The 15,942-nt window shown below is 39.4% G+C and overlaps 2 protein-coding genes across 2 annotated transcripts in view; both read left to right on the top strand.

The window, feature by feature from the left end:
- The window catches only part of LOC139120415 (neuronal acetylcholine receptor subunit alpha-10-like), a 46,555-nt gene extending 36,327 nt beyond the window's left edge, over positions 1-10,228 (top strand). Inside the window, exons 2-7 of the mRNA XM_070684815.1 lie at positions 3,561-3,706; positions 4,300-4,344; positions 4,860-4,969; positions 5,254-5,456; positions 6,262-6,600; positions 7,164-10,228. Coding sequence (XP_070540916.1) covers positions 3,561-3,706; positions 4,300-4,344; positions 4,860-4,969; positions 5,254-5,456; positions 6,262-6,600; positions 7,164-7,879 — 1,559 coding nt within the window. The 3' untranslated portion in view covers positions 7,880-10,228. The remainder of the gene's footprint in view (positions 1-3,560; positions 3,707-4,299; positions 4,345-4,859; positions 4,970-5,253; positions 5,457-6,261; positions 6,601-7,163) is intronic.
- A 663-nt stretch (positions 10,229-10,891) lies between these two features.
- The window catches only part of LOC139120414 (neuronal acetylcholine receptor subunit alpha-10-like), an 89,795-nt gene continuing 84,744 nt past the window's right edge, over positions 10,892-15,942 (top strand). Inside the window, exon 1 of the mRNA XM_070684813.1 lies at positions 10,892-10,953. The gene's annotated coding sequence lies outside the window, so the exon portion shown is untranslated. The remainder of the gene's footprint in view (positions 10,954-15,942) is intronic.

Here is a 15,942-nt window from a genome sequence, read left to right as displayed (position 1 = left end):
CTCTCTCTCCTCTCTCTCTCTCTCTCTCTCTCTCTCTCTCTCTCAGTGTGTGTGCGCGACCAAACGAAAACCCAGTTTTAGATCTGTAAATTACATTTGAACATCTTGATTCAGTGTTTCGTGGTTTCAAAAACTCTTGTTGTAACAGAGATACTACTTCTTCTTGTTCTGTAGCATCTAGTGATGATCGATGGAGATATTGATTTGGAAAATATTTGTTGAGTCGACTTCTACGGACACATTTCTCGGATAATGCACCAAAGTCTTGTCCATGCGAATATTTTGACTATTAACCTTTTATTTATATCGCGAGGACTAAGTTGTCAGAATTTTAGATATTCGCCCAATATATTTGAATGTCCGTAAAATTAATCGAAGCAAATGACATTTCTGACATCGAAACTTTCCCAAGTATTGACAAGGTCGCGACCCGATGGTCGTTGAAAATAGTTTAAATGTCCCCCACAAACTCCATAGTGGATGTCATACTGGCTAAAAGTCTGCACAGCGTGGAAGGTGCATGCGTCTCTCTGCTGCAAAATCAAATTTTCATGGGACGTTGTCAGCGTAGCCGACGGCCATCGTAATGTCGTGAAGCCGATGCGTTGGGAAAGTGTAATTGAAGTCAACCTGCAACGATTTCCGATATTGGAGTGATAAAACTCATACACCAATATAACATAGCAAATCTCGATTGAGGGAGACACGATAAATTTTATTTGCATTCCGTTACTGCCGAGTTCGATATCACTATTATCATTTCATAAAGCGACAGACGCATGCGCAGTGCATGTACGGCGGCTTGGCCTGAAGCTGTGCCCTTCAATATTTGCCGATGGCACAACGAGAGCTTGATCGAGTTGCCATAGTATACTGACGTAACAACATCTCTTACACGTTGTTGATGGTGAAATTACCGTGTCGTCGCCTTGGTAACTACCATCGTCAACGTCATCATATATCAACACCTTAATCTCCGTCTTAATCCACATCAATCATCATTTAAAAGTATAATTATCCTATCTCAAGGTCAAATTCATTATGATATCCCCAAGTATTGTATACTTATGATGTTCTAAAAATCATGCACCTGATTACATAGACAGAGTTTGAACAGTTGGGAGCTGTTCTCATTTGTACGCATGACAATATTCGTGACCCGCAAAGCCCCGTCACATCCCGTACTGTAAATTAAAGCAAACCTTTTCTCATCCAAGTGAACAGTGATATGTTTCATTCGAAGTTTAGTCAATATCTCCTGACAGAAATGGATGGCAAAGGAATGGGCAAACATTTGTCGGGACTAGAGTCATATTTCAAAGCTGCTGCTCTTCCGCCTTTTTGAAGTAGCGCGTACTTTGTGGACAAATTCCGAAATACTTCGGAATTTTTAGAGCCGAATCTCACTTGCAAAGGCATGTCATTGTCGCCCTTCGATTGCATACATTGCTCCCGAACTTTTCTCCAGATCTCTAGTTCCCTTCTTTCGGCGGAAAAAAATACAATTTGTAGATACATCAACACAGAGACAGAACATCCTTTCGTTATTGCTTGCAATGTGCCGTCCTGAGGATTTTTCATGGCGTACCGAACACCGTTCCTTCATAAACGGTACACCAATAAGACTCACACATCTAGAAATGTTTACAGATGACAGAATAATTTACAGCTTAATGAGGGCGCTCTTCCCTCGTAAACTTGTAAAACATCATGTTCCCATCGACATTGCTGGTTCTTCCTAGTGAATAGCGCTCGTTTCCGTTAATGCGACGACGAGATTTCATCCCCTAACGGCCGTTCGAATAATGCTTTGGATGCATGCCTGACATCAGCCAGTAGAAAGGAAACCTCCAACCGGAATACGACACCTCACTGAATGCCATCACTTCAACAGTCAGCATACGCGCCACCAACGACGGTCCGCTCGGGATGACAAACAGGTTCGGAGGTGTTTGTTTTCTGTTTGTTTCCCTGCTTTTCTGACTGTCGCTATGATTTTTTGGCAACTTCGCTTTTGGCCTGTCATTTATTTTGAGCGATTGAATTTCATCTGTACACCGCTACTTCCTTGAATAAACTGTTCCTGTCGCATCACCCTGTCCGAGTCTTGTCGTTATTTTCGCTTTTCATCAGCTAATAACCTCACCTCTTGCGAATAAGTTTGTGAATTGGTGTCCTTGGACAACTCTTAGGGTAGTATGCGCCTCGAAAGTGAAAGACTTCAACATTTGCCCAAACTTTCCTCAGGGAATTTTTCAACCATTCTCTTTCAAAATCGAGAGTAAAAATCAGGGGTCAGCATGCAAATTTTGGTATTAGAGAAACAAATAACAAATGATAAGATTTACCGATATTTGAAATTCAAAATGGCCGCCATTCCTGTATTAACTCTATAGAGAAAAATAAAATTTTCGAATTTTAAATTTCAAAAAAAAAATAAGACGGTGAAAAAATTTTCTTTCACCAAGTGCTTTAAAATGAACCCCCACAAGTGGTAGATCAGAAAAGAATTGTAAAAGTTTGGGAGTCCAAATATCTGTGCCCGAGCTCGAGGCGCGTTCTACCTTAATGGAAAATAATTGACATGTAACCTTTAACTCGCTGCAGCACGTGAAAAGTGATGTGTATTCTTAGTTGTCTTCATTGTGCATGGCATAACCCGAAGCAGTCCCCAGCTAGATCTAGAGTTGACATGATTTGCGCTTTTGTCTCCACTGTGTGTTTTAGATATTTACTTGTGAGATGATATATTATTCTGTGCGATGATAGACGGTGTACATTACGAAAACCCTCACCTACCTGTAGAAAACATCCAATGTGAGTCTTTCTAACAATGCAAAAAAGATGAGGTTGGAAAAGGGACAACAATTGCCTTTAATGTGAACATGCAACTCCCGTTGAGGACTTTTACCACCCCCCCCCCCTTCCCCAATACCGCACAATTCTGACTCTGTTTCCTTAAATGCAAAGCCGAGGACACAATTTTCGTACCTGTAAAGCATATAACTAACAGAATTACATATATAAAAAAAACCAAGAGAACTCGATCACTCGATGTTTGACAGACATGGAACGTTGATTTTAATTCATTATTTGTGCCTGATATTCAATCAAACGTTACCCCACTAGAATTACCAACAACATGTTTACGACCCAGCGATTGAGCGGGTCGCCGTCTACAAACTTTCCGATCGTCTGTACTCCCCGTACCGCTGATAAAAATATTACTTAGAAAACTTGTCAGGTAAAATACGATGTTCCTGATCCTTTGCCCCCGTTTTGAACAGCCTGCCACAAAGCCTTTCAGTAAATTGTTCCAATCTGTCACGCAATTATACTTGCAGGCAAGGTTTCGAACCCCATATTGTCAAATGATTAACACATTACTTTACATGACGTAGCAACAAATATCATTGATAAAAGTGACTCGCGACAAATCGTCACCTACAGTTTATTAAAATGGTTGCTTCTTAATCATATAAAGCAATATTTAAACATCTTTCACAGGAAAACTGAATTTGCCATTAATCATTGAGACAGTGTATCTGTTCTTTTCACAGATTCTTTTGCTACCATGGACCATTCACGGCTGAGGGAGAGTTTATTTCGTAACCAGACGTACGATAAATCTGTGAGGCCCGTGTATGACCCAAGCACCACAACAAGACTCGAACTCCAATTATTTCTCGCTCAAGTGCTTAACGTGGTATGTGTCCGATGCACATAATATCTACATCGTTTTGGTTGCCCACTTTCTACTCTGGGGTGGACAAAGAGAATGTCTACAGTTGAGAAATTGAAACAGATGAATATGACAATATGAAAATTCATCAGATTTATTTTACTCTGAGAGAGAGAGAGAGAGAGAGAGAGAGAGAGAGAGAGAGAGAGAGAGAGAGAGAGAGAGAGAGAGAGGCTTTGAAAAAAGTGATCTAACGTATACGGTTCGTCGTGACATGACGTCATTTTTATTTTGCAAAAAAGAAATTTTACCAGTGATGTTAGATTCATCGGACGACTCCGCGGAGTTCTGTGCACGTTACTCACATATGAATGCTGTATTGGACATCCTAATCGTTTAGGGAGTTTGGTTAAGAATATATAGTTGATTTGCGTTCAACAAAACTTGCTTAATGGGTTCCAGCCAATACATTACGAATGCAGAAAAATTTGCAAATATCCCCATCAACATTTATAAAACATTTGACCCTTTTTTTTATCTTTGACATGATGGATGTTGTAAGCATTGTATCGGTACCTCTAAGAATATTAATTATATTTGCGTTATTTTCCTGACAGGATGAGCGATTACAGACGTTGAAAATGAATGTATGGCTGACAATTGTAAGTCAAGTCGACATTGTTGAACCTCTTTCATTCAAAAGCGTTTTACCGTACAACGATATTGAACGCTATCCAAGGGGTTAATTGTCAATTAACGAGGTAGACCCCGAGTGTTTGCTCCTGGCTTATCCTTCATGTTAACGTTCTTTTATCTGTTTGTTGTCATTGATTTTTCATGTGAACATTAATTATCTGAACCGTAAACCATACATTGCGATATGCTCTATTATAATTCAAATGTAACAAACGTGGAAAGGGGAAAATGTATCTGAGAGGGATAACGATCTGTTAGGGTATATTCTATTCTTTGTCTACGAGCATGTTATTTTTTAGCCATAAATTAAAGCGTAATTCACACCCCACCTTAAAGATCACGCCAAAACACCGAAACAAATAATTCCAAACTTCTGCATAGAAACGTATGTCGTATGGTAACTTAGATCATTGGGCGAAAGAACTCTCTTCTTCTCCCGATGAGCTTCATCTGATTATGAATTCTCGATGACTTTTCGCAGAGGTGGACAGACGAATTTTTAATGTGGGATCCAGCTGATTATGGAGGCATTGAAAACTTCAAGATCGATAAAGAATTCATTTGGATGCCGGACGTGTGGCTCTACCAAAAGTAGGTGACAATCATATTTGCACCCTGTGAACTCAATTCATTTCTATGGATAACAAGTAACGTCAGTATACTTTTGGATGTTATAATTTCCATAGATTCGATCCTTGTTTTGTTGAACGTCCATGGACATACCCTCTTTCCTCAACGTAAAGACTTGTAAGTTTTAGAACGCTAACACTCATTACCGGCGATCATAGTTTGCTAACAAACACTTTATTGCGAACAATTATGTGAAACAACAGAGAGGTCTGAATGTAAAGTAAGTTTTCCGTCCACTTTGGCAGTGCCGATAACAAGTACGAAGACTTTACACTGAACTCGCAATGCGTCGTTCGAAGCAATGGTCAGGTGTTGTGGGCCGCCCCGGCAATTATCAAGTCACACTGCAAAATGGATGTGTGGAATTTCCCCTTCGATAAGCAATCTTGCAATGTGACCTTTGGACCTTGGTTGCACAACGCTTCGGAAATATATGTCCAAGGAACAGGTAAGTATGGAAGGAGATAGACCAGATGATATTGGAATAAGTTCAAGTAAAAGAAGTGATGGTTTGTAACCCGTGTATACGCACATCATCAAAGGCAAGTTCAAAAGTCTTCAATAGAATACATCTTTTGGTAGAGGTTACGGAACAAGTAAGGATGCCTTTATTAAACAAAGAATATTCCGTCTTTAAGGGAGTTTACAGACCCTATGATTCATGGTGTTAGCAATAGTAGTGATCAGAAACACCAAAAGGCACATAATTTGTCGTCTTTATTTACACAAAAATCACTCAGTAGAAGGTGCACAGAAGCTGTAGTTAAAAAACCCAGTAATTTGATGACTGCTTTCGAAACACTGAAATTTATAGTTGAAATTTGCGCTAAGTGAACTACCGATATATATGTGCTTTTGAAAGAGTAATAGGGATTCGTATCGGCCTAGAGCAATCAGTACTCTTTTTTGCAGAGAAAATGATCGTCGAAAGTCATTGAACCAAATCTTACTCACGAAAAATGACCAATAAAATCGCAAATGCTGTCGCTGTTGCTACCATTACGCTTAAGAGAATATAGAACAATAACATGAAAGCATGTGAAGTTTGTATAACGAACATGTCTTACCGATAATCACTACCTAAATATGGTTTTCGAGTGGCTTACATAGTCCACTGTGGACAGAAAATACTCGAAAATTACAACACGTTCTGCAGAACTGTAGCATTCGCATCCTCTGCATGACAAATCTCTACCGACCCTTTCCTAAAAAATTGCAAAATTAAACACACCCCATTCGCTATTCTCAATCAGGTGACCAATCCTTTTTCGAAGGAGACACCGAATGGCAACTCTGGGAACTAACCACTTTGAACGAGAACGAATCCATACGCTACTACCCGGACTACCCGTACGAAGACTTCTCCAAAGTCATTTATGTCGTCTACCTGAAACGACTTCCCACCTATTATGTCTTCTACCTCATCATGCCCTGCTCGCTCATCTCGGCGTCCACCATTTTGAGTTTTTTCCTCCCGGTCGAATCGGGAGAGAAAGTTGGCCTAGGAATCACTGTCTTGCTGTCTCTGACGGTGTATTTGCTGCTGTTAGCCGAAACACTCCCACCTATGAAGAACAACGTACCTATATTAGGTAAGACCTGACAAAGCTACACTAATTAGCAATGTTTTATGTTGGTCCTCCTACCAACTTTCACTGACCCCATTTGTCTTTCATTGTCTTCGTTTCTTGGTGAAAGCTGTACATTTATATTTAACAGATGCATTATCTTGTTGATAAGGCAGGCACTTGACATGGAAGAATGTCCGAAGTCCAAGTATTACAACTCATGAAAATTACTTTGGCAAACTTTCGACGAACGTTGAACTGAGAGGTGATGATGATGATGATGACGATGTTGTTGTTGTTGTTGTTGTTGTTGTTGTTGTTGTTGTTGTTGTTGTTGATGATGATGATTGTGATGATGATCGTGATCATGATCATGATGATTATGATGATGATGATGACGACGACGACGATGATGACGATGACGACAAATACGACAAAAACGACGAAAAAGAATGACAGCACCGGCTTTGTGAACCCCAAGTTGTAAACATTACCTGTGAATCAACTTCAATCTGCTTTGAACTTGGCTTTGCATATCTTTGAATTTCATTGAAGAACGTTCTCTCTTCTCTCTTTCTCACTGTCAGGTCAATACTATGCAGCCGTCATGTTCTTGGTTTCACTGTCAATTATGATGTCGGTGATTGTTCTCAATCTCCATCACCGAGGACCTGAGAGTCGACCGGTGCCGCCATGGTTACGGCGTCTCGTCCTCGGCAAAGTCGCTCGCTTCGTCCTGATCAGACAGGTCTCGGCCAACACCGATAATAGGAAAATAAACAAACGTGACCAGGCGAGAATTCGCAAGAAACTCGAATTCCACCCGATGATCGATTTCTCCGACTCCTCCGACGGGTCCTTTCGGGTCGGCGTGAACGGGTTTCAACAGGCGAGGCGTCTTGCTAACCACTCTCCGAAGCCAAGGCTCCGGAAGAGTATGCAAGCCTCGGGCCCTGGGGGAGCGGCCAATTCAAAGCCGTTCATCGAAGAGAACATATACTTTTTGAGAGAAATTATTCAAGAGGTGAAGCTTCTCAGGGAGATGTTTGAAGAAAGACAAAAGGAGGACGAATCGAGCTGTGAATGGAAACAGGTGGCGCTTGTCGTGGACAGAATTCTTCTTTTCATCTACGTTCTCAGCACCATCGGATGTATGCTTGTAATCTTCTTACAAATCGAATACGATGATGGGCCGAGTCCATTCAGAAGCAGTATGAACTACATATGGCCCAGCAAGCCATGGCCGACCTCGGCCTGTAATCGCCTATCGCCCTCTAGAGGGCTTATGACGCACAGGAGGTAGATTTTCCGGGTGAAAACGTCTAGTTTTCCTCATGTTGACGGAAATCGTGGGAGGTTCACTTTGCGATGATGGCATGATAATTATATATGAACATCGATTACCTCAACCAAGGAATTGCGTGAAAAAACGGTGACCTACGCAAAATTTGTGCTGTTGAAACTTTCTGACGCGGACATCTGAAAAACAAAATCTGGTTTGACATTCTACCATTATCCAGAGCTGAATATGCAATGCACTTTATCGGTGAATGCCACAAGTGACGCAGTTCATTAAAATAAAATGAAGACAGCCTCGTAATACCCTTTATACGCTATTAAACTTCGAATATTTCAAGGGCGATGATACTAAATTACCAACATGTATCAGAGATATTTACTCATACTTCTAACTTAAAAAATGACATCGAAGCGTTAGATTTCTGAATATGAACACATTAAATTTCACGGAATGTGCCATGACTTCAGTAAAGACACTTCCGACAGCATTACCAAGATTAGTTTCCAGGATAATCGACGTACAATACCGCCCTCTAGTGAAATATATGCAAGAATGTGCTCATTCCTTTACATATAGAAATCATTGCAATACCCTTAGATTAATTACTAAGCTGACTGTTTGAAATCACTGTAAATCGTATACTGAAAGAATACAAAGCAAATAATATTTGAATGCGTTTTCTAATGATTATTATTTAACGACGTATACATGTATCGCTATCAAAAAGACAAGTTTCGTTACATTTAGATTTACTACAGCAGTGGACATGATACTGCATACTACCCTCACCAATTCCCGCGGCGTGTTAGAAATTTCTCCAATGTACGATGTAAAACCGTAAAAGCTCTGAGGCATCACAATCTGCGGCTCGAGAGTACAAAAGAAGAACAGCTCGATATGTCTGCTTGAAATGCCTATTCGTGAAAGTTTCATTTGTAGTGGAAAAGGATTTCGTATTCAAGATACACGCGAACATGTCTGCGAGTGTACATCCCCACGTCCGATGTACATGAAAAATAGCTTCGCATTTGTTATCTGAAAAATCAAACGGATGTTCATTTCCGCACTTTACTTATTCGGAGCGCATTCATTAAATTTATTAGGGTTTTTTTTCTGCAGCCTTCTAAACTTTCACAGTGGAGGGATGTTGAAACAAATGACCGGGGCCTCTTTCGAACGTTTTCACGGTAGTAGATTATATTTATAAAATGCTTTCTAAAAATAACCCTGCATTTTTTTTCAGTAGATCGCCAATACAGTTAAAGTTTACATTTTCCTTCCCTCGTATAAGTATATAATGAAGTATACGTTGCCTAGACAACAAATCTCCCCTTTCTCTTCATGAAACGTACACTGCATGGTTAATCACAAGTAGTTTAGAGTCTAGTATCTCGCAGCAACGGCCATTTCACAAAGGACAATGCCAATTTCTCCTAACACGAAACTTTATATCAAAGTTTTACGACATTTTGCAGGATCGTAGAATTTGAATATGTCTATAACTCTGCGTTAATAAATACTAATATCAGATTAGTCAAAAGTAACTTTATTAAGCGAAGCCTATCCTGTCGGTTGAGGTGAATTTACGAAAAAAAATGAAATGGACAAGTTAACAGTTTAATCATAGACCCTCGAGAAAAACGCCCGTTCATGACCTCAGTATAATATTGCAGCAGTCAACTCTTTTTTTCTAATGTAATACGAAATTCGAAGCTCTTTCATAGTCTCAACAATTTCAACCCGCTTTCTTTAGGAAACTAGGCAGGTTTCTTTCTGCGATACGTATTGAAAATATTGTATCCTGTCAGAGGTCATGACCCCTAGACGTAGAGGTTAAAATAACAAAACAATAACATCGAAAAATAGTTTGCCTTTCTTGTCCCCCCCCCACTTCAATAAATTACTCTGTTGTAAGAACAAATGAACAAATTCAATTCTCAGTGTTGAAAGGGTATGAGTGATCATTCTCCCATACTGTTCAATGAACAAAATATTCTAATAAATAATTTTTAAGCATCGGATATGTATATATTTAAGCGATAGGATGTGAATGGCGTCCCTAACCCTGAGTACAGGTAAGGAGCCGATACGTTTGCTCGGTAAAGATTAATCTTGAATATACAATGCTCTCAAAATTTACATCCTTGTGATAAGTTATATTCAGGGAGCAGAATGTGAATTATTATTTATTTAGACCTGGCAGTGATAGCTCAGATTTACTGTAACCCACTGTGCATATGGTCTCTTAAAATGATGTGAAAATGTCTAACTTTTTGTCAATCTCTCTGTGTTTTTTTTGCTGTTTACCGATACTTGTCAAATGTTCTCAATAAAAGTTGGTTTTATGACTATAAATACCGGTTGGGTCATTTGTGTCATTTTGTGCGTCACTGTATATCTAAGGACCAAACCTGTCCATAACTTGTGTCCAAAGTGTGTCACTTTAACCGGGAATGGTCAGGCGGGGAACTTTTGGCCCTCAGTGAACCCACTGAGCTTGAGGCTAATGAGAGTTGAAAAGACGAAGGCAGAGGGCTAGAAAGGGGTGACGACAATGAAGGGCAAGGGAAAGGCATGAAAACGGGAAGGCATCCAAACAGACAGGCTGGCGGACAGGCAATGCCATGCAGATGGACAAAACAATAACAGGCGTGTACACAAGGGACAACACAAAGGGCAAATCATGACATTATCAGTGCAGTTCAGTTTCAGAAAATAAAGCGGATCCTTGACCTAAGGTTGAGACGAAGAGAGAAGCGTCAGTTAGCGTGTGCCCATCGACGTTTGGTTTCTATTTTCGTTTCATGAAGTATAAGTTATCTGTTTATGTCGTCGTTACAAGTTAGCTGGCCTTCGTTAAATACATTTGAGAGCACCATCCAAAGTTCATAAATGCCAACAATAAAGGAAAACGACATACTTCACAAATCATATGCAAATCATCAATAGCGCCCTCTATGACATGATGACCACGACTCCGATTACATCAAAATGAACTCTTTTTCTCGCGCTGTCCTGAGATTGTAAGGACGACTAGTTAATGCAAGCATTTTGACTGATGTTGCTGAACTTTTCAGGTATGACGTTGAGTTATATTTGCATTTTAAAAGACATGTCTCGTAGTCCCGCTCCCGAGTAGATGAAGGTTCCCTTACATATTTATGGCACTGAAATAAGATATTTTTACATACAGTTAGCATTTATTATGTAGATGGTGCAGTTGATCCAAATACCAAGTAATTAATTGTCTAAATGCCTATCTTGAGTTACCATCTCGATATGTTGTTCATGACAGCTGTATATGTTACACCGTACCATTTTTCTTATCATACAAATTAAACGATCGCAAGAGGCTCGTGTGTAATAGATTCGAAGTGCCTCCGCTTCTATTAACGGGCATAAAGTGATATCTTTAGCACTTTTCTTTGCTTGTTTCTTAAATTGCTCGCTGTCTTTTAAATTCATATAGAAGTACAAAACTACAACTTTCAGGTTAGATAGTAGCTGATTGATAGATAAATGGTTTAACAAGTATCTAACCTATGTAAGAATCATAACATTGTGTAATTTATTCCTGTTTGTAAATAGTGTTGTGATTACGTGTTTGATTTGTTGTGCATTTTAGTCCCCACGGACACCGTCCGGGGGGACTTATAGGTTTGGTCATGTCCGTCCGTGTGTGCGTCCGTCCGTGCGTCCGTCGTCCGTCCGTTCACGCAGATATCTCAGACATGCCCAAGTCAATTTCTTTCAAACTTTGCACAAGGATAGTACCCTACCCCATACAGATGCACGTCGATTTGTTTCACAATGCGATCAAATTTGGCCGTGTTAGAGGACTTTTTAGTTTTCATCTCCATAGACTCCTATGTATAAGGCAGTCTCCATAGACTCCCATGTATAAGGCAGACCATAGACTCCCATGTATAAGGCAGTCCATAGACTCCCATGTATAAGGCAGTCCATAGACTCCCATGTATAAGGCCAAGAAAAATAAAAATTTAGTTTCTCATCGTATTCATATTGCAAAAAGGATGCAGTGACACAGTTTTTAGTCCCCATGGATGAAGTCCAGGGGCTTATAGATTGGGTCATGTCCGTCCGTGAGTCCATCCGTTCACGCAGATATCTCAGATATTTTGACAAAATGTCACGTGACCTTGGTGACCTTTGACCTCAAATATATATATTTGTCCATAACTCAGTAACCACAAGTGCTACACCCTTCATATATGGTATGATGGGACAGCTTATGACGCCACATATTGTACCTCATTAATTATGCACATATCTAATTTTGAGCAAGCCAATCGAGCTAGAGGTCTGATTTTTGGTATATAGGGATAATTTAGCAATACAATTTTTTTGACAAAATGTCACATGACCTTGGTGACCTTTGACCTCAAATATACATATTTGTCCATAGCTCAGTAACCACAAGTGCTACACCCTTCTTATTGTATGGTATGATGGGACAGCTTATGACGCCACATATTGTACCTCATTCATTATGCACATATCTAATTTTGAGCAAGCCAATCGAGCTAAAGGTCTGATTTTTGGTATATAGGGATAACTTTGCAATACAATTTTTTTGACAAAATGTCACGTGACCTCGGTGATCTTGGACCTCAAATATACATATTTGTCCATAACTCAGTAACCACAAGTGCTACACCCTTCATGTATGGTATGATGGGACACTTTATGACGCCACATATTGTACCTCATTAATTATGCACATATCTAATTTTGAGCGAGCCAATAGAGCTAGAGGTCTGATTTTTGGTATATAGGGATAACTTAGCAATACAATTTTTTTTCAAAATGTCATGTGACCTTGGTGACCTTTGACCTCAAATATACATATTTGTCCACAACTCAGTAACCACAAGTGCCAAACCTTTCATATATGGTATGATGGGACACCTTATGACGCCACATATTGTACCTCATCAATTATGTGCATATCTAATTTTGAGCGAGCCAATAGAGCTAGAGGTCTGATTTTTGGTATATAGGGATAACTTAGCAATACAATTTTTTTTCAAAATGTCACGTGACCTTGATGACCTTAGACCTTGATTATACATATATATGCATAACTCAGTAACCACAAGTTCTATAAGCTTCAATTTTGATAGGATATTAGACCTTCAGATTTCACATCTCGTACCTCATTTATTATGCACATATGTATTTCTTGGCTGGCCAACACAGCTAGAGGTCTGATCTTTTTTCCCGATTTAGAACCATAACTTAGACATGCCTCTTGTTATAAATTGGGAAAAATGACATAAACCTATGTGCCCATAGATGTGAACTTATACACTCCAGCGATACTTTTTAATGACCACATTTCCCTGCCCCATCAAGACTAATACTCTTTTACTAGTGGGGACTATGTCATTGACAATGACTTGTTTTTTGTGTGTTGTAAGAGGTTTTGATAAAGCTCCAGTATACTTGAACTGTGTATGTATTTACCATTATTTTCGTTCCGTTTGTTAAAGAAACACTTCATGTTCAACGTACGAACAAAGCCTGTACGTGTGTAATGTTCGATGTTGCCGTTGACAGTTGAATTCAAGTCTGGACCAGAATTAATTCTCTAACAATATAATTGCATATTTACTCGATCCATTATGCTTCGAAAAATAACAATTAGTAGTTTAAAGTTAACGTAAGGAGTATTTGGTTGCCACAACAAATATTGTTGATTATAAATGTTAAATAATTTCAGATAAAGAGACATAGTTTCCTGTATGAGATGATACCGTCACATGCTAAAATGTGTGGCTTTGCATGTTTTTAAGCTTCGATATAGTGCTAGTATGAATATTAAGTTTTGCAAAACCAACATGCAGAAAGTATACTTTCCCTTCATTTCTTTCTTTCGTTGTCCTATAGTTATAAGACGTGTTTGTCTCTGTGATTTACATTTTGGCAAGACTGAGAAACACTCAGATCACACTCCAAAATGTTGCAAATCAAAATAATTCTAGGGGGTATATTTGCTTTATAAAGCTTTTCGGGAGCCCCTAAGAAAACGAATGTCTTCACATGGGTATAGGTTGGTGCAAGTGCTAAACAGATGATGTGCCATTATAGCAGCTACAAAATTGTCTGTTATGTTCGTTTCGACATCTTAAAATCTAAGATACCTCTATTTAAGAATGCTGGGTAGTTTGAGAAAATAAGCTCACGTTTTGTCATACGAGATGCAAAGTTGCCCCGTTAGGCGTGTTTCTCGTCAGAACAGGAGAGTCTATGTGTGTTTTCAATTTCAGGGCTCGCATGGGTGATACCACATTATAGAGAACTTTCAATAATCAGAAACAGACAGCGGGATTCTTGTTCATTTCGTCGGTCAAAGTATCGGTATGTTGAATTGAATCGTTTTCTATTGCTGCCCTGATAGCACTTACAAATGAACTGAATTTTCGTTATTTAAGAGAAGCACTTTAAACTATACACCTCTGGCTCTGAACGCTGCGGTATTATTTGCCAAGAAACAGCGGTTCGGCCGTCCGTAACAAGATGTTCATCTATTTCTCAAACAAGATGTTAGCAGTGAGAGAAACATGGCGTACCAGAGTTGACAACATATCGACCCAACCTTTGCCCCTCGGTACAAGAGATTTAATTTCTTCATAATGTTCAACGACGATCTCATCGTTGGAAGTTATGATCAAGCCATACCTCCCACCTCTGTCAACCCAGAGTCGAATTTCGAAATGCTATTTTTAAGAGGGAATGTAAATTACAAACACCGGTATTTTACGAACATGTGTCACACTGAAGCCTTTTCGTTGTGCCTTGAGAGCTTTGTGCCGATTCTTCGAGTACGTGAAATATGGACCATGACGAATTTAGTCTCTGGCTGACTCTCTGTTCCACGTCTTGCATTTTTATTCGGGAAGCACATGAGCGTTTTACAAACGCTTGTATATTTGCATTAAGTCACGAAAGACGTAGCTCACAGAATATTTCTGATACAGGATTAGAGGAAATGTGCTGGTTCTCTTAAGTAGGTGCCAGTTTTCTTAAGAATAAACTTGGAAAATAACAGAAATGCCACCATTAAGGTGGTTTGAGCATCGAGAATGAAGAACTTAAACTATTGCTCAAACTTTCCGTATGGAAGATTTAAATCCTTCCATTCAGAAATAAAAAATAACAATAAGTAATCACAATGCAAAAGTTGGTACTAGAGAAACAAATTACCCGATATTTACCGACACACGAAATCCAAAATGGCCGCCATCCCTGTGTTAACTCTGTCGGGGAAAATTAAATATTCGATTTTCACAAAAGGTAAGCCGATGAAAGATTTAGTTACTCCATGAAATTCATAATTAACACCCACAAGTGGTAGAGAGAAAACAAAATAGGTGTAAAAATTTGAGTGTCTGAATATCTGTCCTCGGGGCGCATTAATTTGATTCATAGGCAAAGCTAAACATATGCTGAATACTATGTGTGTATGGCTTTAGTATAAAAACACCCTGGCCAGCTTGAATCCGAAATGAAAATTGAAAACTAAATGAGCTTTGACGTATCCATTTCAGGATTCCGTCTTGATGACAGACTAATTATCTTAACGTAGGGTTTGAACTTGCTAGGTGGAGTGTTAATTCTGATACCGTGTTAAACCAGTCAGAGGAATGACAAGGAGAGAACAGTTTAAGCCCAGTCCATGAGAAAACAAATGATTGACCGATATAATCGTTTCTCCTGATGCCATAGTTGAATATGCATATCATGTGTTTCGGGGATGTATTTCAAAGCACATCTTGTAACCAAATTTGCTTGCCAAGGGTGTTTACTCAGGCAGGAATCGTCCCTCCTTTGGTTTTGGGGACTATGCTACGCTCACCTAATAAAGCCATGCGGACCGTGACTTGTCACATGAAGAAATGCCGATATACACTGAAACCTTCACCTGTCGAAATTAAACAATATGTTTCCGGTCAGTGCGCTCTTGAGAGTCTGAAGTTAGAGCAGGCATTTTGTGATAATAAACAGTCATTTCATTACCGCCATCGTCCGACAGTTCCAACGAA

Source organism: Ptychodera flava, chromosome 20, assembly GCF_041260155.1.
Source record: "Ptychodera flava strain L36383 chromosome 20, AS_Pfla_20210202, whole genome shotgun sequence".
Taxonomy (NCBI): domain Eukaryota; kingdom Metazoa; phylum Hemichordata; class Enteropneusta; family Ptychoderidae; genus Ptychodera; species Ptychodera flava.
Note: the sequence above shows the minus strand (reverse complement) of the source record. Positions and strands in the feature narration are given on the sequence as shown.